At 45.5% G+C, this 24,603-nt stretch overlaps 1 protein-coding gene across 4 annotated transcripts in view; it reads left to right on the forward strand.

Annotated features, from left to right (window-relative positions):
- The window catches only part of WDR59 (WD repeat domain 59), a 47,737-nt gene that overhangs the window by 6,854 nt on the left and 16,280 nt on the right, over positions 1–24,603 (forward strand). For all 4 annotated transcript variants that reach the window (XM_063167873.1, XM_063167874.1, XM_063167876.1 and 1 more), the window contains exons 4-18: positions 2,230–2,315; positions 3,211–3,291; positions 5,326–5,363; positions 7,283–7,371; positions 7,821–7,937; positions 8,899–8,976; positions 9,715–9,871; positions 11,518–11,597; positions 13,702–13,834; positions 15,897–16,021; positions 16,847–17,011; positions 17,806–17,901; positions 19,309–19,465; positions 20,743–20,812; positions 21,082–21,235. In XM_063167873.1, coding sequence (XP_063023943.1) covers positions 2,230–2,315; positions 3,211–3,291; positions 5,326–5,363; positions 7,283–7,371; positions 7,821–7,937; positions 8,899–8,976; positions 9,715–9,871; positions 11,518–11,597; positions 13,702–13,834; positions 15,897–16,021; positions 16,847–17,011; positions 17,806–17,901; positions 19,309–19,465; positions 20,743–20,812; positions 21,082–21,235 — 1,626 coding nt within the window. The remainder of the gene's footprint in view (positions 1–2,229; positions 2,316–3,210; positions 3,292–5,325; positions 5,364–7,282; positions 7,372–7,820; positions 7,938–8,898; positions 8,977–9,714; positions 9,872–11,517; positions 11,598–13,701; positions 13,835–15,896; positions 16,022–16,846; positions 17,012–17,805; positions 17,902–19,308; positions 19,466–20,742; positions 20,813–21,081; positions 21,236–24,603) is intronic.

Here is a 24,603-nt window from a genome sequence, read left to right on the forward strand (position 1 = left end):
TGGCTGTTTGCTCTTTGACATTCCCCAGCCTCTTTCCAGCTCTGGCACATGGCTGATGTCTCAAAAGTGCCTTCAGCAGCACTCTTCTTCTGAGCAGAGAGTTAGTAAAAGAGTTAGTTCAGTGCCACTTCCGGGTGCAGCCTGTGGAAACCCAAACCAAGTAAGGAAATGCACTGGGCAGGTCACAAGTGGAGCAGGAAAGCTTCTTTTCAAACACACTCTGAAGACAATATGCAGTGATGAGTTCATGCTGACCTGAGCAGGACCCTGCTGCAAAGGAGAGCTGTGCTCATCTGAGCACTCCTGCCTCTTGCTGCTCTGAGTGGGTACAGGAACCATCTTGTTCAGACTGAACCCAGGTGTAGCTGGCATCAAACCTTGCTGTTTCTGTTTATAAAAAAAGATGCTGTGGTGCTCTGGGGATTTGAACATAGTTGCTGAGACGCACTGGTTGAGAAATCCCCAAGAACGAGATCAGGCAGCTTTTTCAGTTTGGGTCAAAAATACCACCTTTCAAGCTATTTCACTGTGATAAACAGCCCAAGGGTCTTATCCTTCTGCATCCCTGTGGATGGAAAAGGGATGTAAAAGGCTGCCATCCTGTTTGCCAGCAGCATCATCTGGTTTGCAGTCCTGTTAATAGGAGGTGGTACAGGCAGAGGGGAATTTGTCCTTGTGTTTAGCTTCTTTCCAGAAGAGCTGGAGCAAGTTCTTTTGCTGTGCTTGGCTGTGTCTGCCCTCTGGCTCAGGCATGTTTTTGGGGACTCCTAAGGTGTTGTTTCAGGAGTGGTGTTGCTTTCAATCCTCTATCCTTGTTTTTCCTTTTGTGTGGCCACAGATTCTTGAACAAGGGAGTGATTAAATTGTTGAAAGTGATTACTGATACTTAAGAAAATCAGTTTTTTAGAAAATGCTCCTGTTGGGAGGAGCAGTCTCTCTGGTGATCATTATCTTGTGTCTTGTCTCTGGAGTCCTGGGTAAATCCCATTGGGTAATTTCACTCTACCCCTTAAATACTTCTGTCAGTGAGAAACATGCAAAGAGTTTTTTCTTGCCCTAAGCTCTTGTGCAGCCCTGCTGTGAACAGTTAGAGAAATGTCATATATTATTGCTGAGCTAGAATGAGACCTTTCATTTCGAAGAAAGCTGTAATGTTTTATCTATCTGCAAGTTGAAATTCACATGGAGCAGCTTTGGGGTAGGAAGAAAATCCACCACCATAAAAAAAACTGCCACAAAAATTGTAAATAACAGTTGGACTCAGTGATTTTAGAGGTCTTTTCCAACCTCAACAACTGTGTGTTTCTATGAAGTCTCTTATCTTTTCTCTCATCTACCTAAAAGTCTGAAAACAGGAGGCTAATGAAAATAACATTTTAAGGTCATACTCTTTCAGATTTTGCAAAATCTGCATGAATTTCCAGTCATGATCCACTATGCTTGGCACTCTGTATGCACCCACAAAGGCAATTCCAGCCCCAGAAAGATTAGACTTGGCTTGGCCTGAAGTGAACCTTGATTGAGACAGAGCATGAATTTACAGCACAATAACTAGTTTCAAGTAACTTTGCATGTGGCTGCATTTTGGGCAAGGATTCATTCCTGGAATGAGTGAAGGAGCCCTGAGTATTGTTGTCATTGATACCTCTGGTTTGCTGTTGTTTTTTACAGCTAGTGATAAACACTTAAAGCTTTTCTCCTGGGCTGGCACTGACTGGGGGAGTACCCTTGAGGAAGTGTCCTTGAAGCCATTAGACTTCAAACTGTATTGTTTGTGTTTGGCAATGGCCCTGCTTATCCCAGAAGGGACCAGTGGTAATCCATCATCCCCCTCACCAAAACCTCCACTTGTGAATGTAACAGACTGGCAGGGTATTCCTGCAGAGAGAATTTGTCTGCCTGTTGCCTGCAGTTACAGCATGTTGTTAGGAAATAAAGATTCTGAGAACATAATTTCATGGAAAGATTTTGCAATGTGGGATTTTTTTCTCCCTTTCTAGTTTATCTCAAATTTTAAGTGGGTGTAATTAAAGTGTAAGCTTTTGAAAGTCCTTGCAGCCTGTATTTCATCTTTGCTCTCCTGCTTTGGGCAAGGACTTTGCTAATTCACAGCATGACTCATTGTTAACTGAGGTTCTTCAAAGTGAAGGGAACCTGGTCCTAACAGCCAGATCCATGTCCTACCTTGTTGGCCTGAGACTGTCTCTCCTTTCTGCCCTCTAATTGCAGAGCAATCAGCGTGTTGACCTGTATAAGTGGAAGGAAGGCAATGGGGAAGTTTGCACATCTCTGCAAGGACACACACGTGTGATCAGGTGAAGAACAAAAAGTGCTGTGGTTGCTGAGTAGAAAACAATGCATCATTTCATAGAAGCTGAATGTTTTGGTCCTGGCCTCACTCATGCTCTGCTCTGAGCCTGTTTTTGCTCACTTCTCTGGACTGGAGTGCCTTTCCATTTGGTGATGATGTCATGTGTGAAGTGGCTCACCCTCTCATGGCTCCCCCAATTTATCAACTTAGCCCTTGATGGCTCCAATGTCATTGCCTTAGGCTGCTGTCCTTGTAAAGAGCAGCAGCCATCATCTGGGAAGCAGCATGTTTATTAAATTGAATCCCAGCTGTGTTTCTGTGTGATAGCAGCTTAATTAAGGCAGGTAATCCCAAAGACCAAGTTCAGAGAATGTTACAGTGGTGCAGGGGAGATTTTTGCCTCTTGTTTTAAGGTCACATTTCAATGCTGGGTTGGAAATGCAGTTGAGGGACTGCTTTTACTCAAGCTTCTGACTGTGGGAAATATTTGCAGCCCTTGAAATAACAGTTGTTTGGGCTGACTGGAGGCTGTTTGTGTCCCAGGTGCACTTGGTGTTCCAGCAGGGAGGCATCCCAGAGTGAGGGGTTGATGCCAAGGATCTGTGGTTACTGAGAACTCTTTGAGACAGTGTCCCTTTGCCTGGAGGGGAAAGAGCACACACACAGTAGCTGTAAAGTTCAGGACTAGGAGGATGCTTCACTGGAATTTACTTAGAAGCATTTCATTGCTTCTTGGAATTTACTTAGAGAAATTATTAAGATCTTGCTTTTTACTTTAAAAGTTTCAGTAGATGTCATGGAGTTGCTGTGAATTTGTTGGAGAATGTACTGGCAGCTTGTGAAAAGTTGATGCAGCATCTGTGTGTTTTCTTTACTGATCTATGATTTTGCATTTGCAGTGACCTGGACTGGGCAGTGTTTGAGCCAGACCTACTGGTCACCAGTTCAGTGGACACATACATCTACATCTGGGACATCAAGTAAGAATCAGTATGCTTCTGCATTTTGGGAAAATCACTGGGACTCTTTTCTGTAATTATCAGCTTGCAGGGCAAAGCACACCCTGATGGGAGCTGCTCTTTAGCTGTTCTTCTGGGAGCTTCAGCTATTTCCCATTGTCTCCACGATGTCTTCTGTTCCCCTGTTTTCCAGTCACTTCAGAGTCAGTGATGGGCAGTAGAGTGGTACAGTTAAGCTACAACTGTCTGACTACTCCCTACCCACTTCAGATATTTCCTTGGGGACTCTTCCTGGAGCCCAAGGTTATTCCTCAACCTGTTGGGGTTTTTTTTTAGCTCAGTTAATGAGCACCATTTCATGATCCTATAGCCATTTCTGCTATTGATTCATTGATTGTTGCTGGTTCTCCCTCAGTGGTGGGAAGACTGACAATGGTATTCAGGAAGGTTTTCCTGTTTGTACCTTCCCTTGTTTCCTATGAGTATTTTCAGGGTAGCAAATATTTCCAGCTATATGTCCAAATTTAAGCCACAGATTTTACACCTGAGAAGCAAGGAGCTGGTACTGGGACTGCTGGGTTCTCTTGCTAGCTGTGCAGCTCTTTATGACCCCCAGGAAATCACATTGTTCCTCTCTGCCTCCCTTGCTCAGTTATAATAGGAGGATAATTATATAACCCCACTGCACCAGGCTACCCGGAGGCTTGCTTAGTTCCTATGAACAGGCACTTAGCTCCTTGCTTAAATGGTGCTTGAGAATGACAATATATTATTAATGTGTAATTAAATGACACAGAGATACAATAACTGCTGGTTGTTTTCCTGTGATACTATCTTAATGCCAAGAAGAAAACATAGAGATGTCTGAAGGTTGTTATCAGAGCTCCTCCTTTAACTCTATTGTGCCCTTCCATTGTTTTGTGTCTGCCTGTATCACTTGCCCAGAACTGCTTCCTTAGGCAGTCTCTGAAAGCCTCCACATCCCACTTGTGCTGGGAAAGGCTCTGAGCCTGCTGTGGCACTGAGGTGCTAGCCTCAAGCAAATTACCATCCTGCTGAAGTGACTGTCTCTAATGACACCCTAAGGAGGCAGCCCTGCAGTAAGGGCAGCTGGAAATTCCCTACTTAATTTTTCATACAAAACAACTTCTTGATTTGGCAGAAATTCTTAGAGGGAGGGGTGCAGTCCATTCCAGAAAATGTTCTGCTTTTCAGCAAACAGAAAAAGCTGAAGATACTATTCCTTATTTTCACTGTCACTTTTCATGAAAGAGCAGGTGAAATCCTGACTAGCAAGGCCAGGAAGTAAATTATTGCCTTGATCTATGTCCTGGCTGCTAGGAGTTGTCATGGTGCCACACTGGTTTCTGCTGCTGCAAAATTTGGTTTGTAGACAGACAGAATTTTGTCTGCACACAGCTGGGCTGATTTTCTACTAATTTTGTTATTATATGCTAGACATGAAGTTTTTGCTCTGTAGTAACTACTCCATCTGCTTTGAATCAGAATCTGCAAAGGCTCCACGAACACATCAGTGGCTTTTGTTGAGTGCTTCCACAGCTCTGTTTGTTCCTTTAATCCTCCTTGGAAAGGCTGTTTTGTTGCTTCCCACAGCAACAATTCATGACTCCTGTTTCCTTGCCTACCCAATTGCAATATGCCACACTTTGTGTATGTTTCTCCTCCCTCTAGTCCAGTTCAGCTCTGCCCTCTGTCCTAAACTTCCTGCTGCAGGTGCTGGCAAGACAGGATCATAGAATGGTTTGGGTTGGAATGGACCTTAAAAATCTAGTTCCATCCCTCTGCTAAGTGCAGGTACACCTTCCAGTAGACCAGGTTGCTCCAAGACCCATCCAGCTTAGCCTTAAACACTTCCAGGGTGGTTGTTGTCCTCCAGCTGATCACTTTTATTCCATTTAGTGCTGGTGTATTTTGGTAAGCAGAAGGTACATGAGGTCCCAAGGCAGGAATTACCTTAGTGCTGGAATAGCAGGGAGCTCTCTGGGAAGGCTGGACTATGCTGTGTGTACTGACAGTGGCCACATTGTATTTCAGAGACACCAGGAAGCCCACGGTCTCACTCTCTGCAGTTGGTAAGTCTGATGTGTGTGATGTAGGCATTAAACAACATTATTGTTGCATGTCCCTGCTGTTATTCTTCCCTCCCTTCATGCTCCAAGGCCAGGTGTGGCAAAGTGCAGGAGTGCCTCCATGTGTGATTGTCCCCTGTAGGAGCAGCCTGAGAGGCTCCAGTTCACTCCTTTCAGAGGAGCAGAGTTCAGAAGAGATGTGGAGCTCCTTGAGGTTCCCAGGCATGGAGGGCAGTTATGGTACTTGGATTTGCTGCCCCAGCATTGGTGAATTGCCACATGGAGCTCCCTCCCTGCTTACCCACCTTGCTGCACTGCTTGTCCTGGGTTGCCTCTCTGTAATTTCCTCACATCATTTTATGTTTGATTGAATCAGATGAGGAACTAAACCATACCCCAGGCTGCTCTCTTTGCCAGCCTGTCCCCTCATTCACTGAGGGTTGGATACAGGAGTTGGCTGCATCCACTTCCCTGGGGCACCTGCGACATGCAGGGAGCACACAAGGTGCTGTCTTTGGGCTGTGCTTTCTCTGGAAAGGCTCTTGTCCTGGCTGCTGGCAAGGTGTGTGTCCAGCCCCTGCAATACCACCAGCTGGCAGGTGCTGTGTGTCTGTCCTCACTGGCTGGAGCTGGGACTGGGCACAGATGATGAGCAAAACATCCTTTCCCTGAGTTACTGTCCCCAGCACTGGAGCAATCCTTACAATGTGTGACTCTCATGCTCTGCTGCTTGCATCTCCTTAGGCTGTACATCTGCAGCAGCTCCCATTGCCCTCCCAGCCAGCAAAGCTCTCTGTCACAGAACTGCAGAAAGCCTTACTGAGTCACAGAGGAGCAGTGGTTGGTTCTGGTGTCTGGGGTGAGGTTTCACAGCTGAGCCAGCCCAGCAGCCTGCTCCCCAGAAAGCTTCCTTGCTTCCTTCCTTCCTTCTGTGCCTGCTGCTGTTTAATGCTGGTCCAGACATTTGTGTACCCTTCAGTGAGTGGATCAAATCAATCAACTGGCAGTCTATTTGCAGCTTTTTATCCCCCAGAATAGCTTTTTGCCAGGTTGTCAGGATGAATCTGCTCACCATGCAGCAGGAGGTGGGTAGTGGAGGTGGGGAATAGCAGCAGGCTGAGATCTGTTTAGCTTTCTCATGGATCTCACCTTTCTGATAGCTCAAAAGGTTTCAAAATATGGCAGAATAAGGATGAACAGATGAATTATGCTTACAATACCTGAACAATCCACATTAACTGAAGCTGTGCTTTGTTTCTATCAGAAATAACCACCTATAATCTGATTTAACTGAGTCCCTCATTATACCATATATAAGTCATATTTAGACCATCATCCAGTTTCTTTACACTGTCATTGGTGTCTTTGACTTCTGTGGTATATTTTGACAAATGGACCTTCTGGTCCACCCAGTGAGTCCATCCAAGGTCACCTGCACTGCAGCCTTCTCCTACACCTGTATTTTAATCATAGATCAATAGCACTAGTTGCCTGTGTAGCAGCTGATAGTTTGGGGGGGTGGTGGGGAGATGAAACAGGCCCTAAGCACCCAGAAATAGCTTGAATAAAAAGAGAGGGGATTTGGGAAGGAGATGATGCACCTTCATTTCTGATCTGGAGGAAGTTCCTCCATTGGAGCTAATGGACATGAGTATTCTAATCAGGTACAGCCCCTGGCTAGAAGATGTGATAAAGATCTCTAGACATGCTACTGGAACACTTTGCTGTCCTGAGGATAGAAATGATACACTGAGGAACCAGGAGTTAATAATTTTCATGCCATCCTTTATGCTGGCCTTCTGGGATATCCTTCCTCTGAACTGCCTTTCCTGGACTAAGAGCAGCTCTGGGCCCAGGCAATGGGACTGCTCTGCTCTTTTCTATTTAATTGCATGTTTTGGCTTGCTCTGTTTGTGCTGCAGCTGGAGCTTCCCAGGTGAAATGGAACAAGAAAAATGCCAACTGTTTAGCAACAAGCCATGATGGAGATGTCCGAATATGGGACAAAAGGGTAAGCTGAGGAATTTTTGAATAGTCTGTACATTTTCCCACCTACCTAATACAGATATTCCTCTGGTGACAGAAAAATACTGAGGAAACGTACTAATTTATCCTAGAGCTCTCTTGTGGGTCAGTTTAAAGAGAATTGGGAGTCCAAGAGCCTGAAGAGAGTATGTAGGTAACCTCCTTCCTCAGAGACTGTACCCATTACCATTTTCCTTTTGATCTCATAGTACTTAACTGTTGAACTGAGTATAAAGTATGGTTAGAGCTGCACTTGGTGACTGGAATTTGCCATACCTTCACAGGATTTTTTCTTCAGCTACTTATGCTAAGCTATTTGCTGTTCCCCAGCAGGGGTTGTTCTGTCTTGCCCTGGTTAAAGTCTCTTTTTATGCCAAAGAACTAGACCAATTTTCAGGTGTCCTATGCTGAGAAGGACAGTGTCTCTCCTTGCAGAAACCCAGCACTGCAGTGGAGTATTTGGCAGCTCATCTCTCCAAAATCCATGGTCTGGACTGGCATCCTGACAATGAGTATACACTGGCCACTTCCAGCCAGGACAACTCTGTCAGGGTAAGTGTTGTTTTTGAATTCCTGCTGGGGAGTAGGAAGGATAGTGGAGCAGATCCCCTTCTGCTGCTGCTGAAGTTTTGGGAGGTGCTTTGCCATTGGCAAGATCTGGATCTTTATTGTTTGGTTTCTGGCCACCTGGTGTGTGGAGCCAGGACTGTACTGAGAACAGGCAGAGATGTCACTGAAGAATGGGTGCACATATGTTTGCCACGTATCTGTGGAGATTAGGGCAGTATTGAAGCTGAAAACAACTGTCTCTGCCTGTTGCTTGCTAGAAAGGAACAGACCACACATGCCAGAAGAGCCTTTTTCCAGAAATGCATGTTGCCAGCCTCAAGCTGATTATAGTGACTTGAGGGGAGACATACTTCAGCCCCTGGAGTTTCCAAACTCATGTTGAGCAGGATTATCAATAAGAGACTGCCTGCAAGCACTGCTGTGCAGGGCCTTTTACTTGGGGGGAAATAGTGTGCTTTGTATGTCAGCCAAATGGAGTTCATTCACGTTGAGCTAAGCTCTGAGGCAAATGCAATTGATGTGTAGTGTAGCAAAGCAAAAGGTTAGATTCTTCATTAGAAAATTAGCAGTAACAGCAGGGTGGGCTTGCCTCCAGCCTGGACTGGCACGTTGGCTGGCAGCCTGCAGGGTACCTTGTAGCTCTGAAAGCCCAAGCAGGCTGCCTGTCTCCCTGCTCTAATTACTCAGGCTATGATCACTGTGAATATGACCCCAAGTCACTCATTTTCTAAGGGATGCTGCCAGATGCTGATAGCTTGGTATTTGTCCTTTGGGGCCGTCTCTGCTGTTAATGAATGGGATTACTAATGATGCTGTGGGCACCCTGGCATGCTGTTTGGTCTGTTCTATCTGCAAGCCACATGGAAAACTACAGCCTGAAAGTATAGCCAGCTGACTCCTGCCTTTGCTTGCCTTTCACTCGGTTTGTTTTGTTTTTTTCAAGTTCTGGGATTACCGTCAGCCTCGGAAATACCTCAACATCCTTCCCTGCCAGGTTCCTGTCTGGAAGGCAAGATACACGGTCAGTGAGAAACCCCCCCAGTTCCACTTGTGCTCTGAGGAGAATGCACAAAGAGGCATTAAATAAAGAACTGCCATAGGGTTTCTCAGCACTTCTACTTGTGGACATTATTAAGTTGTTTTTAAAAATCTTTCTTGGTGCCTATAAGGCATAGAGAAGCAGCCTCCACAGTGGGGGCATTCAGGAGAAGGAGTGAGTGAGCACCCACCCAAGTGAAGCTAAGGCTCTTCATATCAGTCATAATCCCCAGACATGTGAATGTGGCCTGAAGCCAGTGCTGTGCCTTGAATCTTGATCCCCTTTCCCTGTCCAAGCAGTGAGGGGTGTGGGACTGGTTTCCATGTTCCTCTGAGCATTGTGACCCTGAGGAGCTGCTGGGGCTCAGTCCCCAGGTAGCAGTTCTTGCAGCTCCAGGCAGATTGCAGTAAGGATTCCCAGTGAAAAGTCAGGGGTGAAATCCCTCCAGCCTCACAGATGAAAAGTGAGGAAGCAGCAGAAAGAAGTTACTCATCTTAAGTAAGCTCCATTGAATATCTCAGTGCACTACAGCTTTTCCCTTGAAACACAGTGGTTTTGCACAGCAATTACCTTGTATCTTCCCAGGTTTTGGGTTGTATTTTGTGCTGAGCTCATTTTAAACCTTTGCATTTGTGTTGGTGGGAATAGGGGAAAATTAGAGTGTGTTAATAGCAGCATGGAAACTCTCCCTGGCTAACTGGAAGGGTGTTTCTCCCTAAGCCTTTCAGCAATGGACTGGTGACAGTGATGGTCCCCCAGCTCCGTCGGGAAAACAGTCTCCTCCTCTGGAATGTCTTTGACCTGAACACGCCTGTCCACACTTTCGTAGGACATGATGATGTGGTGCTGGAGTTCCAGTGGAGGAAGCAGAAAGAAGGTGAGTTCAGGGTTGAATGTGCTCTCTTCCCTACACTGTGGCTGTCTGCTAACCAGGGGTGTGGGTCCTGATTGCAGTGCTCTTACTTCTTGACTCCTGCCTTACCTTGAAGTAGCTCCTGCCCACCTTCCTGTCCCCCACTGCCCCCCTCAAACCACAGCTGTTCTGTACTGGTTCTGTCACCGTGCTTACAGAAGCACTGCCTTGTTTCCATGCTACCAAAGCAAATCTACCAAATGCTGAGTGGGTCAGTGGTGACTTTCGTTGCTTCCACTCTCCTGGGAGTCTCTTTTTAAATAAATCTTTCAGAATAAATTGTGCAATTTATTAGATAGGTGCATGAGTGCAGGCACCCTTTCCCTACTCAGGCTAACCAGTTAGCCCCTCATATCATGGCCTGGGTCAGCAGGCTCCAGCACATCCCAGACCACAGACCCAGCAAGCACACCTTTCTTGTCTGCTGCAAGGCAAGGGAGGAATAACATGGCATAGAGTGTCTGCTGTTAGAGTTCAGTCCTGACTAAATTTTCTAGTGTAAGCAGCTAAGAATAGGAGATTCCATACCAGAGGTTGCATAACCACACAGAGCACAGCTTTGTTTCCAGCCCCTCAGCTGCCACTGACAGAATGTGCATGTCTGACTTTGGTGTCACTTGTGCTACAGCTTTGCAGTGCTGTGTGAAAGTGCTGGTCCAACCCTTTCCCACCAGTTAAATCACCTCCTTCTCCATAACTTGATTTTCCTCTTTCAAAAGGAGGAAAGCAATGGAGAACTGTTAGGATCTGGAGGCACAGGCTAAGATAGTTTGTGAATGAACATTGAAGCAGGCTTGAGCTACAGTTGGTTGTCTTGGCTGCTTTAATAGATACATACCCAGGGTTGGACTTCTTGCTTGTCTCAAGCAACATAAATCAATCACACAAACATTCCAAGTCTGCTTCAGTGTGGAAACAACCAAGATAGCACAAATTTCCTTCCACAGAGTCTGCTGTGCTGTATTTAGACAGCCCCTGTGCCTCAGCAGAGGGGTGTAGGAAGCAGCTGTGCAGCAGCAAATTCTTAAGCATAGCAGCTGTTTGACGAGGGAAATTTAAAACTGTATCACAAGACCTAAACGTGGACATAAATAGGTCTGTGTACCTCTGCCTGTTGATAGATAGTATGTGGTTAGATCTATTTCCTTACAACCTGAACTTGGCATCATCGAACTCTTTCAGAAGCAAGAAGAGGAAAGGCAGAACCACCTTCTCATTGCTTAGAAATGTTTTAAAACATCTACCTCTCGAAGCAGATTTGATGAACTAAAAGATAATTTTACTTTACAGTTATAGTTGAGAAACATTTTTACTGTAGTATTTCTTCTATTTAAATAAACATTGTTGTGGGTTCTGGTTGTGTCACATTCATTATATTTGGTGCTTTTGGCTTGTAAATCACAGCCTGTTTAGAGGTGTGGTGACTGTGGTGTAAGGAGGCACAAAGGCTGGTACCTGGTCAACTGGAACCCAAAAAGGACTTGCTGTGCCTTTCAGTTTAGTGCCTTATGAATGTGCCTGCTGGCTTGTTTGAATCTGTTTACACTGAACACAAGGCTGAGATAGTCTCTGTTTTCTGGTGGGGTCTCTGATTGTTTCTGTCCTTTTAGGCTCCAAGGATTACCAGCTGGTGACGTGGTCCCGCGATCAGACCCTGCGCATGTGGCGGATTGACTCCCAGTTACAGAGGGTATGTGGAGCTCTGCTTCTTGAACCATAGACACTTTTCTTACAGGCTGGATTCACCTCCCCTTCCTTGCACTCCCAGTCACTTTTCTGGTATCATAGAACTGCAGGCACAGAAGATGCTGCTTCACTTTCCTCTTCAGCTCCAGCCCAAAAACATCCCCAGGGAGACCTGTGATGGGTCCTTGAGCCTGTGTCTCAAAAGTTTTGGTGGCTGTGCAAAGCTGCTTTGTTGTCTAACATTAAGTGCAGAAGTTTGTTTGGAGAAGCTGGTGGGCAGTTACTGCCTGCATTACCTCTAAAATGCCACAAGACTGTATTTCTTGGCAGTTTAGGTGCCAGGTAAATGTAGAGGTTGTGCCCTCCTCTACCTCCCCTTGTGTCCATTGCCTCTAAGCCTGGGGTGGGTGGTGTGAGTGGATCTGCAGCAGATTGTGATGCAATTACTAGAATAGCTGTGCTGGCTCATACCATAGGTTCATATGGCCACAGTGGGCCCTGTACATCTTCAGCTGATGTCTTGGGAGGGGATAAGAAGGAGGCAGGCATGGAGTGATGTTTCTCTCAAATGCCCTGTCAGCCTCCTGCTGTTTGCAGCTTAGAGGCTCATTGAGCCTGGCATCTTTGTATTTGATAGAGCTTGATGAGTGTCACTTCCATAGACTTGTTCTTTTTTTTTTTTTTTTCTTGGACCTGTGTAAATTTTTGTCACCTTAAACATCAAACAACAAGGAGTTTCAGGGCTTTTCTGCATGTTATGTGGAAAACCATCTCATTTGTTTATTTTGCCACCTAATTTCATTCAATTGAGATGAAATGAGCAATATTCCCTGTGTTACTGATGATTCTGTAGGCCTCCATCATATCCTTCTCAGCTGCCTCCTTTTTCAAGTCAAAAGTTCTTGATTTAATTTATACTTTGTACTAGAACTTTGTCCTTTTGCCTTTCACCACCCTTTTTCAGTTCTAGTATATACCTTTGGGGATGGGGATCTGAGCTTTGTTCTTTCCAAAGAATTCTCAGTACTCAGTTTAGTTTGTAAATTGTTTGGCATAATTCCATGAAATCATCAGCTTAGTCTTGCTTCTTCATCTTGTTCCCTCAGCTTGAACTTTCAGCTTGAAATTTTTCCTGATGTATGTTGCTTTATATTTATCTGAGCCAAAGCTCATCTTTCATTTTAATACAGTTGCTCCTGTAAGGTCCTTCTGTGATTGTTTGCCATCAGCCACACTTGTTACTGCCCTGAAAAACATGGTGGCATCAGCAAACCTGGTCATGTCACTATTCACCTCCTATTCCAGGTTTTTAATGAATATGTTGAGAAGCATGTGTCCCAGCACAGATCCTGCAGGAGTCCTGCAGGTCTGTAACAAACTTTCTCTGTGAAAAATGACCCTTTTCTCCTACCTGATATATTTGTGAACATTTGATTTCTTTCCTGTCTTTAAATCAATTGTTCATTCATGTCAGAGCCTTTATTTTTCCTCTACTGGCTCCCACTCTTTTGTCCTTGTCTTTGTCTGGATCAAACTATGCACATGAAGGCATGTTGCTGGTGACCAATGCTGTAATTTGCTACATCACACCCTTATCCTTTCTCTTCCCTTCATCTTCCCAGTTTTCTTGTGCTGAATTTCAAATCCAGGGTTTTATAGTCTCATTTTGATACAGGACCTGGAACAATAGGACCCCATGTCTGCACCTGGGTCTCTAGATCCTTCTGGAGTGTAAATATCAAATGCAGAAAGTGTGGTACTATTAAATTTGATCTAAAAAACTGAACGTGTTTTAAAAAAATTAATTCAAGGAATTGAAGTAATATCAGTTTTAGTTTTGACTAAAGGTAAACCTCTATTTCTTAGACTGGCCCAATCAATTAAGTAGCTTTTTAAGTGAGCAGGAGATTTGGCCAGGCTGTTGAGGGTGATGGAAAGTGGAAGATGACCTGTCTTTGTCACAGGAACAATGCAGTCTTAGTCATGACTGCTGCGTGGATAGACCCACCTTGCAAATCCATCTGTCTGGAGCAGTGAGTTGTTTAGTGGGGCTCTTCCCACAACTTGGATTCTGTTGTGCAGCACGTGGGTGTGTTTGTTCTTTTCAGCTCTGTGCCAATGATATCCTGGATGGAGTTGAGGACCTCATTGATGGGATTTCTCATCTGCCAGAGCCAGACAAGACCCTTCACCCGCAGGACACGGAGCCCCAGCACAACTCTGGACATGGGGATGAGGAAGGTGAGAGAAGTGATGGCTTCTGGAACCTCAAACACCAGCATCTTTGGGGTGGGAGGAAGATACATCTTGGCATAAAACATAGGCAAAGCACAACTTGCTGCTCTTTCAAAGGTTAATGGATTCCTCATCAGGGAGGAGGAAAAACACTAGGGGTTCCTCAGGATGGTCCTCTCAAGTTTTTTCTCTTTTAACACAATGATTCTAGCTGTAAAATGAAACTCTTACTTGTCATGATTTTCATTTAATTGCATGCTCTTTAGGTTGCAGTTGTGGCTTGTTGCCCAAGGTAAGACTGCCTGATCTCTCTTTTTTTCCACAAGTGAGAGTTAACACTGTCCCTGATGATGCACATCCAGACATCCCATGTGGTCACTGTGTGGGTCTGGTTTCCATGTGGTTTCTTCTTTGGTTCAGACTGTTATGGTTTTCCTCATGGCCAAAGGGAATCAATGTGGCTTTTCTGTAGCAGGGCAGATTTTGCTGCAAATAACACAACTGCAGGATTAACACACAAGCAAATCCCTAGGTAGGAATTTCAGTTCTTTCTAGCCAAAAAGCTATTGTGGACTGTTGATGTTTCACCCTTGGGGGTGGCTGCATTTCAGCTGCAGACAAAGCCTCCATGTTACATTAGTAAAGCCCTTTGGGGGATCTTTTGAAGAGATCAGCACTCTGCAGGTGAAGGAGAGAGCCCCAGCTGTGCCTTTGCTGCACAGCTCTTGCTGCTGCTTATGGAGGAGCTTTAGGAGTCTGTACAAACGTGGGGCTTTGGAGGATTAAAAACTAATTGGAAGGGAATGGGAGGAGAAGACAAAGGGAGGGCACTGCCCATACTGGGAATCTCAGAGATGGCTTTTCAGTAAGCTATGTGGTATCTTGAGCTAGAAATAATTATCTTCCCTGAGAGCCACTGATCTTCCTTTAATCTCCTTTTCAGCTCCCTTTTCTGGAATATATCTAAGCGCTGTAATAGAATTGCAAACAAGAATGATTGGCTAAGCATCCTACCTATCCAAATCCAGCAGCCCATTGGGCAGTGGTAATACCAGATATTTGTCCCTGCACCAAAGTCAGTAACTCCTAGATGAATGCCTGTAAAAGGTCAACTTCTTGAGTTTCTTTTCATTTGTTTGTTTTTGCTGGGAATAGTCTGTGCAATGTGATATTGCAAGTGTGAGAATGACAGCTGGAAAATCAGGACTTCCCTTCTGTCCTTGGAACCATCATAATAAAATATATTTGGCTTTCTTAAGAAATGGTGCCACAGCAAAACACCCTTATGGAGCTACACAGTAAGAAGCAAGGCACAACCGCAGGCAGAGACCAATTCTTCTGAAACTCAGTGAAGTTTGTTACCTTAATTGTAATTCTCTGTGTCCTGCAGTGCTTGCCTGGCTGTTTAAATGTGTTCTGGCCTTCAGGGGTTATTGTCCTCCTAAAAAGTGCTGGAACTGGAGAGTTAGGCACAGTATTTTGATGAGTCTTTAAAGGCTGTTAAAGCACTAGAGTGCTTTGCAACATTAAGTGCAAATGGCTGCTGCAAATGAATTAAGCTTCTATTAGGACCAGAAATACTCCCTGCTCTCTCCCAAAGCATTGTTATGCTTTGGAAGTTTTCCCTGAAAGTCAGGAATGGTGAGGTTTTAGTCCCAAGGACCAGAGCTCCTCCTGGAGACTGCTAGGGCTGCAGTTCTTTTCTGCTGAAGTGAGATGCTCCAATTCAGCCAATCATGACTCTGGCAGCATTGTGTAGGGAGGAAAAAGGGTCTCATATGAGAAGAGAAAGACCATTTAGGACTGTACAAAGTACAGGCAGGTTCTGTAACTTTCTTGGGAACTCTTGTGTGTGAACAGCTTTGGTTATTTGAAGAGAAGGGTCAGAAACTTGCTTCCAAACAACAGTTGATACTGTCCAGCTCACAAGTCTTTTCCAGGTAAAGCTCATACCTCCATTTGTCAGAAGAGCAGAGGAAAACCTGCTGTCTTGGCTGCCTCCTGACATCATGTGAGATACTCTGCCTGTTATAGCTTGTCTCGACTTGTTTTCCATCTTTCCTTTCAGCCTTAAAAGAAGATTTCCTGAATGATCCCCTGGTGGGAAAGAAAACAGACCAACTGGGGCTGCCTCAAACACTGCAGCAGGAGTTTTCACTGATCAATGTGCAGATCCGAAATGTCAATGTGGAGGTACAGAGTTTTCTTTTGCTGGTTTGTTGGGAGGGGATGTGGGCAGGCTGGCTTATTGGATCCTTTAGAGGGGAACCTTCTTTGCTGCAGTGACTGCTGTCTGTAAACAAGTTTTATTCTGGGCTGTCAAGATCCTCTTGGCCAGGGGTAGTAGGAATGAGGATAATCCCAGACAGTGGTTTTAAAAAAAACTGTTTCAGCACAGTAAGTGCACTGGCTGATCTTGAGAAGGCTGGATGGTGTTTTCTTCTCTGCCTAGACTGCAGAGTGGAAAGTGACTTGTTCCATGCAGTTGATCTCATTTTAACTGGTCCTGAATCCCATCTGTTGAACTCTGTCCCCCAGTTTTGCCCCCTTCCTTGCACCCCAAACTCTCCTCTGTGCATGGAAGCGAACTGGAGGCACAGCCCTGGACTGGGCTGGGAGGCTCGAGGCAGCTGCCTGTCTCCTTTCCCCACCCCTGTGGTTTCACTGCTCATGGTGTGATCCTGATGTAGTTTTCTACTGCCCGTTCCTGCTGCACTGGGCCAGGAGCTCTCCATGGCCAAGTGAAGTGGGCTGGGGTGCTGTTGTGAGCAGAGACCCTTTGTTGTGCTACCTGGGCTGGCCACAGTCTCTGGATGCTGGAATGTCAGTCTGCTGGTGTGAGCTGAGCCTGTCCCCATCTGCCTGGGGCTTTTTGCTGTCACTGTGTTCCCTGCCCTTGAGAACAGCCTGACTTCGTCTTATGTGCAGAGGAATCAGTCCCTCAGCATGAATTTAAGCCACTGTAAGTGTAAAAGTCCTGGGAGATCTAACTGGAGACCAATTGCTTTTCCCTCACAGATGGATGCGGTGAGTCGCAGCTGTACGGTGTCGGTGCACTGCGGCAACCACAGAGTCAGGATGCTGGTGATGTTCCCTGTCCAGTATCCCAATAATGCTGCACCATCCTTCCAGTTCATCAACCCAACCTCCATCACAGCTTCCATGAAGGCAAAGCTGCTGAAGGTGTGTAAGGAGCAGAGAGTGTCTTTATAAATTTACAAATGATGGATACTTGACGTCGGGATTTTTGAGATATAACTGAACATCAGACTTTGCTGAAGACGTAGCACAGGTTATGTTGAACTGGTAAATTGTGAAGCCCATAGGATGAGGTTTTTTTTGGTGCTGCAGCCCAGTGTTTGGGGCTGCAGCACCAACAATGCTTCTTCATTGCTGCTGTGTTCCAATGTGATGTGTATTGCCTGAGGATCCCTAACATCCTTCTCCTCATGCAGTTGCCCTCAAGCCAGTAATAGACAAAATGACCAGCTAACCATCCACCTGCAGAGTGATGCTATTTTTGAGCTAGGATGTTGCTTACTGCTCTACTATACAAGCTGCTTTAAAAATGAGGGGATTTTTTTTTTACACAGGCCCTGCTAATTCAGACCAGGTGTTTAATCATCTGGTGTAGCAAATACTATTGCTAATGAAATCCTTTCCCCAGCAACACATTGATGGATCAGTTTGGGTTTCCTCCTGAAAAAACATGATCCAGTTTGCCACAAACTGGCATAAAACATATGGCAGTAATATTGAAGCCTACATCCTGGCTCAGTGTGCTGCTAGATGAAGCTCAGTGCTCTGATCAAAGCACACAGCCATTCCTCAGAGCAGACAGCACACCAGTGGCTCCAGTGGACGTTAGGAGATGTCTGTGACCTGTTCCTGGCATCTGAGCTGCTCTGCAGACAAAAAGGATGTGGGCAAAGTGTGGAGGTAACTGTGAATAAAGTTGTGTCTTGTATGTATTCCAGATACTGAAAGACACTTCCCTGCAGAAAGTGAAGCGGAACCAGAGCTGCCTGGAGCCTTGCCTGCGTCAGCTGGTCTCCTGGCTGGAGTCTGTCGTGGTACGGAGAGCTGCGTGGGCTCCCTGCCCTAGTTTGTTGTCTTTTCCCATGTCCCACACTTCTGACTCTGCAGTGAGAGTCTGGCCTCGTTAGATGTGTCAATAGACCCCTGAGACTGGCCATTACATTTGTGTGAGCACTTCTGGTTAATGTTGAAGAGAGCTGGTGGATGATTAGATGTGTTTTGTTTTCCACTAATGAAGCTCTGAAGGTTTGCTTTGGGGAACTCTGATATCCAGGTTACCAGGAGTGACTGGAGATTGGAGAATCTTAGTGGTGCATGGGAGCTTCCCAGCTCAGAATGTATTTCACTGACTGCCAGGGCAGGGTTATCATCTGTGAGAGAAGGTAAGGGGCCTCAGGTTGTTGATGGAGACATTCTTGTCTCAAAGGCGGTGGCAGATGTCTTTACCTTCTCTGTTCAAAGTCAAAGGTCCTTCTAGTCCTATTCTAGGGTTTTTGTTTTCTTCCCTGAAAAAAAAAAACCCAAACTGTGAAAATCTGTTTTTTTCTGCAGCCTTCTGCTGAGGTTTTGTAGGGATGATACTGCAGATAAATCTAAGTCACACTCTGCTCTTAGCTGTGAGATCTGTGATACCTACTCAGCATCCCAGTGTCAGGTATTAGGTCTTTGTGTGGGTGAAGTGTACTGGAGTGGGTGTTTTTAGCATTCAGGAAAAGATTGGAGAGTCTCCTCAGGTTTCTTTTCTGAGAGGTTTTGTTTATTCATGACAAATAAAGGGCTGGGGTGGTTTTTTTTACATGTGAAGGCTTATTCTGCTTGGTTGCAGCAGTAATATTGTAAGAATGGGAACTTTCTCTGTTGTATGGAAATCTGATGACTCGAGGCACCACTGCTTTCAAAGAATTCATTTGGACTGAAGTTGTAGTATTATTTATCCACATAAATGCAGATTTCTGCCAAAATTCCTGTGGATAGTCCTGATGACCCCAGTAATTCACACCACCTGCCTTCCTCACTTGAAGACTCCCAGCCTGTGTTTGACACCCCACAGTTGTGTGGCATTCCCACTCAAGGAGATTTTGTGCATCATTGAGGTATCATGTTCAGCTCAACTAGCTGTCTTGAGCATCATATCCAGAGTTTGAAGGTCAGATTTTCTGTAGTTTCCTCCTGTTCCTCCCCAAGTTAAGCTCTGCATTTCAACATGGTTATGGTGGGAGAGAAGTCCCTGGACAAGCAGCCAGAGAAGCTTTTTCCTCAAAGGCAAATGTGCCTGCAAGTGCCTCTGCAGCTGAAGCAGCAACTGCGCTCTGAGCTTGGTCTGCACTGGCTCCAAGGATGAGCAGCTTCTGTGAGGCTGCTTGGCACTGCCATGTCTGATCTCTGGCTGGATTTCTCTGCTGTGGCAGCAGGAGTGTGACCTTGTGTACCTTCTGTTTCAGAACCAAGAGGACAGCACATCCAGCAATCCCTATGCTCTGTCCAACTCCGTGACACCCCCCTTGCCCACGTTCGCCCGGGTCTCCAATGCCTACGGCTCCTACCAGGACTCAAACATCCCATTTCCACGGACCTCTGGAGCCAGGTTCTGTGGTGCAGGTCAGCCCTGTCACTGATCCATTCAAACAGGTACCCAGGGAATGGTCCTTTTAGATGTCTTGGGGAGCACTTGCCTCTGAACAAGACGAGGTTTGGTCATCGCCATGCAAGGAGTAAGGAATGGTGTAAAGTAGTGATACTGTGGTAAATTTAGAGGTGAGACTAGTTAGCAACTGTTTGCAGTTGGGGTTGTATGTGGGGCTTTAGGATTTGGAAATGCAGGGCTAGCTGAAGAGATAACCTTTGGCTTGTGGCATGCCAGAAGCATTGACAGATCTTTTTATAGAACACTGGGAATAGCTGTTTTCCTTGCCTAGTTCTCCGCTACCAGCATCACATTACTGGGTGTATTTTGGCACTCAGTCTTCACAAAACTCCTGTGATTTGGAGTTGAATTTACCCCTTGCTGAAACCATATTCATATTACTAACCACTCTTTTCTCATTCTACACTCTTTCACTTATCCAAAATAGCTTTCCCAAGGTCATTAAAAAATTTCCCCTAAATGAAAGATGGGGTACAATAACATCCAGGTTTCCAGGAGAGCACATAGAGGGCAAAGTTCATTAAAAACCAGGTTAAGATCTGAGTAAGAACTGTTAAGTTTCACTGAGCTGTTTCAGATGCACACATGCCTTCTCTGAACCTGACTGCATCCCAGTGTAAGCACATTTTGAAAGCTGCTTTCCATACAGGCCTCCCTGAATTCCCAAGTAAAACAGAATAATATTGATTGAATAGGCCCAATAAAGCCTGCTACATCCTGAAATGCTTGCAAGAGTAGGTGGCTGAAGACACTTGAGAGGCTAACAAATGGGATAAGGCTTGTGAGAGAATGTTTTGGAGTTGGTTTCAGATGTCTGGGGCTCTCCTGTTGAAGAAGAGAGTTGTACAAGCTGCAGCGGTTTCTCTGCATTGCCAAACATCACCTCACTTACCTCTGGAGTAACAGTGCTTGGCAAGTTCTGGTGGAGAGTTAAACATGAGCATACATTTGCTCATTTTCTTTCCCTGTCTTTTCTCTAACAGCTGTAAGCCACTTGAAGTTGTGCTTTTGAGAGAAACATCTCAAAACCCCCATGCTTTGTAGTGGGTTTGCAGGGAGTTGATTTGGGTTGAGAGAATGTCTGCTTTTAGTTTATAATTAGTAAGGGCAGTGGATAAGAACCAAGCCCCCTGCCTCTGATACACAGTGAAATTTGGTCATTTAGTTTGAACCACCCCTGAGTGATCTCCTCCTTGCTGCGCGATCTTGATGCCATGTCCTGTCCCTTCAGGGTACCTGGTGTATTTCACGAGACCCATGACCATGCACCGCGCCGTGTCCCCGATGGAGCCCACACCCAGGTGAGTCCCCTGTGTGGCCTTTGAGCTGCCCTGCTGTCAGGGGCAGGAGAGCAGGAAAATACCAGGTCCTGCATTGGAGCTTGTCCCCTCCAGTGTTAGCTGTGCCCTCAGCGCAGAGCACCTGGGCCCTTACACCACAGGGCCTCAGCAGAGACTTCTTCCCAGACAGTGGCACCATTGCTGGCAGCTTGGGTTGGTGGAGATGTCAGTGTGAGCTGCAGGGTGTTTTGGTGGGAAAAGGCCCTGGAAGTGTGTTCCCTTTCTTCCAGGTCTCTGTCAGCTTTATCAGCCTACCACAGTGGCCTCATCACTCCGATGAAGATCCGCACGGAGACTCCGGGCAACCTGCGCTTGTACAGTGGGAGCCCAACGCGCAGTGAGAAGGAGCAGGTCTCCATCAGCTCCTTCTACTACAAGGAAAGGGTAAGTACCACACCAGAACACTGCTGCCAGCACTTCAGCCTTCATGATCTGTTTTCCTTTCATTTAGCATTGCTAGTAACAGAGACTTTATATTTCTCTCAAAAAGACATCTTTTTACAGGCAGCTCTGTCAAATGGATTTATCTCCTATTAGTAACTTTACCAATCCTCTCTAGCATTTAACCTGCTTATTTTGATGTTTTTCTGTGCTGACCAGCACAGTTCCCTTCAGTGCATTACACTGTTTCCCTTTGCATTATGTAGGGTTAAAATCTCACCATGTAAAAAGTTGTAGTCTTCGGATAGGTACAGATAGGCAGCTCTTGTTGTTCTGGGTACTCCCTGATACATAAAACTGCAAAGGGTTGTGACTCTCTGCAGCTCTCTGCCAACCTCTCCTAGTCTATGGGATGTGGTTGGTTATTTCTATTTCAGGTGTCTCTTTCAGGGATATGTGCCCTTTTTTTTTTTCTAAACAAAAATAATTTCTACATGATTCTCTGAAGACCTTCCAATTCACATAATTCTGGTTTAGGTGAAGGTTTTGCTGTTGTTCCTGTTTACAAGGCTTTGGAGAAGAGTGGGATTGTTTCCTTCTGGGACATGGTGGGTGAGGAAGACCTGTGGTAATTGTAGGGTGGCTGCAGGGTAGTTGTAAAGCAGCTGTGAGGGCCTGGTGTGCCTGGAGCAGATGCTGTGGGAGCAGTAGGCCAAGCAGATTGTTAGAAACGAATTGTGCTTCAGTAGGGGGTGAAGTGGCTTGCAAAAATGCAGTAAGCTTCCACTGGGAGCCTCAGAATTTGGGGCATTGAGTAGTTTATTCACTGGCCCTGCAGAGGACACAGATCTGTTGCAGCAGTGAAGAGCTTCCAGGTAACCCAGGGGAAAGCCAAAAGTTGTCTGCACTCTGCTGGCAGAAGGGTTTGGGAACTCGTGTTCCAGGAGCAGAGGAAGTCAAAGCCTTCAACACCCATCCTTCCTGGGCACCCAGACAAGTCTTGTTTTTCTGGTGGTGCTGGGTGTGTCAGCCCATCCTGTCTCTGGGACTGTGTCCTGCTTACATGATGTCATTACAGCTCCCAGCTGTGGGGAGAGCCCCTGTCCCCAGTGCAAGTTCTTCTTCCATACAGACCACAGAAGACTCTGAGTCCCCATCCTGTTTTTTTTCCCCACACAAGCTTTTTATTTTTTTGATGAAAAGAGAAAATGGTGCTGCCTGGAATTACAGAAGAGAATTATAGCCTGTCCTGGTCTTTGTAGGAGAGTTTATTTAAAGAGCTACCTCTGTCCTCTGCAGCAGGCTTGTCCCCATACACAGCCTCTCTAAGATGACAGACACGGCTAAAAATAACATGTGGAACCAGCTTGGTGCAATTTCATGTGACCTGTCTCCCCAGCCCTTGTATTGATGGCAACAAGATTTTTGTCACAGGGTAAAAGAATTGAAGAGAACAAAGCATGTGTGCAGCCATATCTGCTGAAAGCCAAGGGAAATTCCTGTGTTCCCCTTCCCCCGCCGAGCTATCTCCTGGCATGCTGGAATAAATGTAAGAACCCTTGCAGGGAGCTGGTTTAAATGTTCTTGCAGATGAAATAGTATTAAAAAAATCCCCAAAAAGCCTGTATCTCCCTTCAGGAAAGGTTTTCTGATTCTTCAGGAGTTGATGTCATGGCCTCTGTTAGATCAATGCTACATATTTTTGTTATTTCATTATGACAGTTTTAAAAAGCCCAGACTCTGAGTTTAGTTAACTCCTAGCTCTGACGCTTGGATTTTATATTCACATTAAATAAAAGCTGAAATTTTGTGCATCAAACTGTGGTATCAGACAACCTCATCACCAAAAGTGAATTTATCAGCCATAGCCAAGTATTTAAATCCAGTGTAGCAACCACTGGCATCCACTACCATTAGCAAACAAATGGAATTTGCCCGTTGCTAGACAGGAAAGATGTCATGTTCCCATAAAGGCTGGGGAGCTGCTGATTTCCAGCAGAGAGCTCCTTAGTAAGCCAAAATGATGTTAAATCTAGCTCTGAGCCTTTCTGTGCTCATTTAAATATGTGTATATATATGTGCATGCACTCACACACATCTATATATATATATACATATCTTTCTCACTTCTTATTCACACATGCACACTCCTCATTTCTTCCTCCCTCTTTTTCACTTCTCAAAAAAAAAACCCCACTGAAGAACAGTAGTCAGCAGAAAGGAGGAGCTTTATCTGTATCATGGCATTGCTGTCAGTGTTTTGAAGCTGAGTGTCTCTTAAAGAAGGTGCCATGGAGTTCTTTTTCCCCCTGCAGTTAGAGGGTCCTGCCCGTGGTGACCTGGGGGCTGCTTAGCCTTGCTGTACCTGGGTGTGGTGACAGGGGTGTCCTTATGCTTCCCATCAGGGAGCTGGTGGGGGGACTGAACTTAGTTTTGCTGCTTTTCCACTGTACTGAATTTCCTTCAACTAACCCTTTTCTCCTTCTCTGTGAGGCCTGCTGGAGGAACCTGTAGCACATGGCTGCAGCCTTCTCCTCTCTTTTTCCAAGGGGCCCTGCAGCCAGCCTTGGCTGCCTGGCTGTAGGGCTCTCCCAGCAGTGAGATGCAAGGGGATGTAGAGGCTCAAGGCATGGTTGATGGTCCTGACTGTCTATCATCAACTGAAAACAAATGCAAAATACATTGTACCTGACCTAAATATCCTCTTTTATTGTGTTGACTCCTAGAGATCTGTACACACAACTTTTTTCAAGTGAGTGTACAATAATGTGCTTTGAAAGATTCCATTTGCTGTTGCTGTAATACTGTGTGAGTACCTATTGCAATATCTTCAAGTTCCTAATGAAAGCCTCCTTTGGAGCTATTTGCCATGGTCAGTCAGTGAATTTGATTGCTCACTCTATCTGAATGAGTTTCTCAGCCCATTATGACAATACCCACATGGCCCTGCCAAGTAGCAGTGTCTCTACATCCCTTCTAATATCCTGACATATGGTTTTTATTGTTTAAAATGAAAGTGAACAGTTACAGCAGGTTCCAGTGAATGAAGTTCTGTAGGATGCTGGATGTTAAAGGGAATCTGAGTGAGCAGGGGTGTCTGTTTAGCTTCCTGCAGATATCTGTGCCATGGCACTGGACAGCTGTGCTAAAAATGATGCAGTTTACACTTAGCTGCCTTCCTCTTCAGGCAAGAGGAGTAAAACTTTGGAGTTTAGGCATGTGGGGCACTAGGGTGTTGTCTTCTGCTCAATTCATGGTATGAACAAGATCACATGAAGCAGTTCAGTGCTTCTTGCAGTAATACAGCTCCATGTGGAAGACTTTATTCAGATTTGTGTTTGCCAGAGTCTTCCATAGAGGCTGGTGTTGGG

Source organism: Melospiza melodia, chromosome 13 (genome assembly GCF_035770615.1).
Source record: "Melospiza melodia melodia isolate bMelMel2 chromosome 13, bMelMel2.pri, whole genome shotgun sequence".
Taxonomy (NCBI): Eukaryota; Metazoa; Chordata; class Aves; order Passeriformes; family Passerellidae; genus Melospiza; species Melospiza melodia.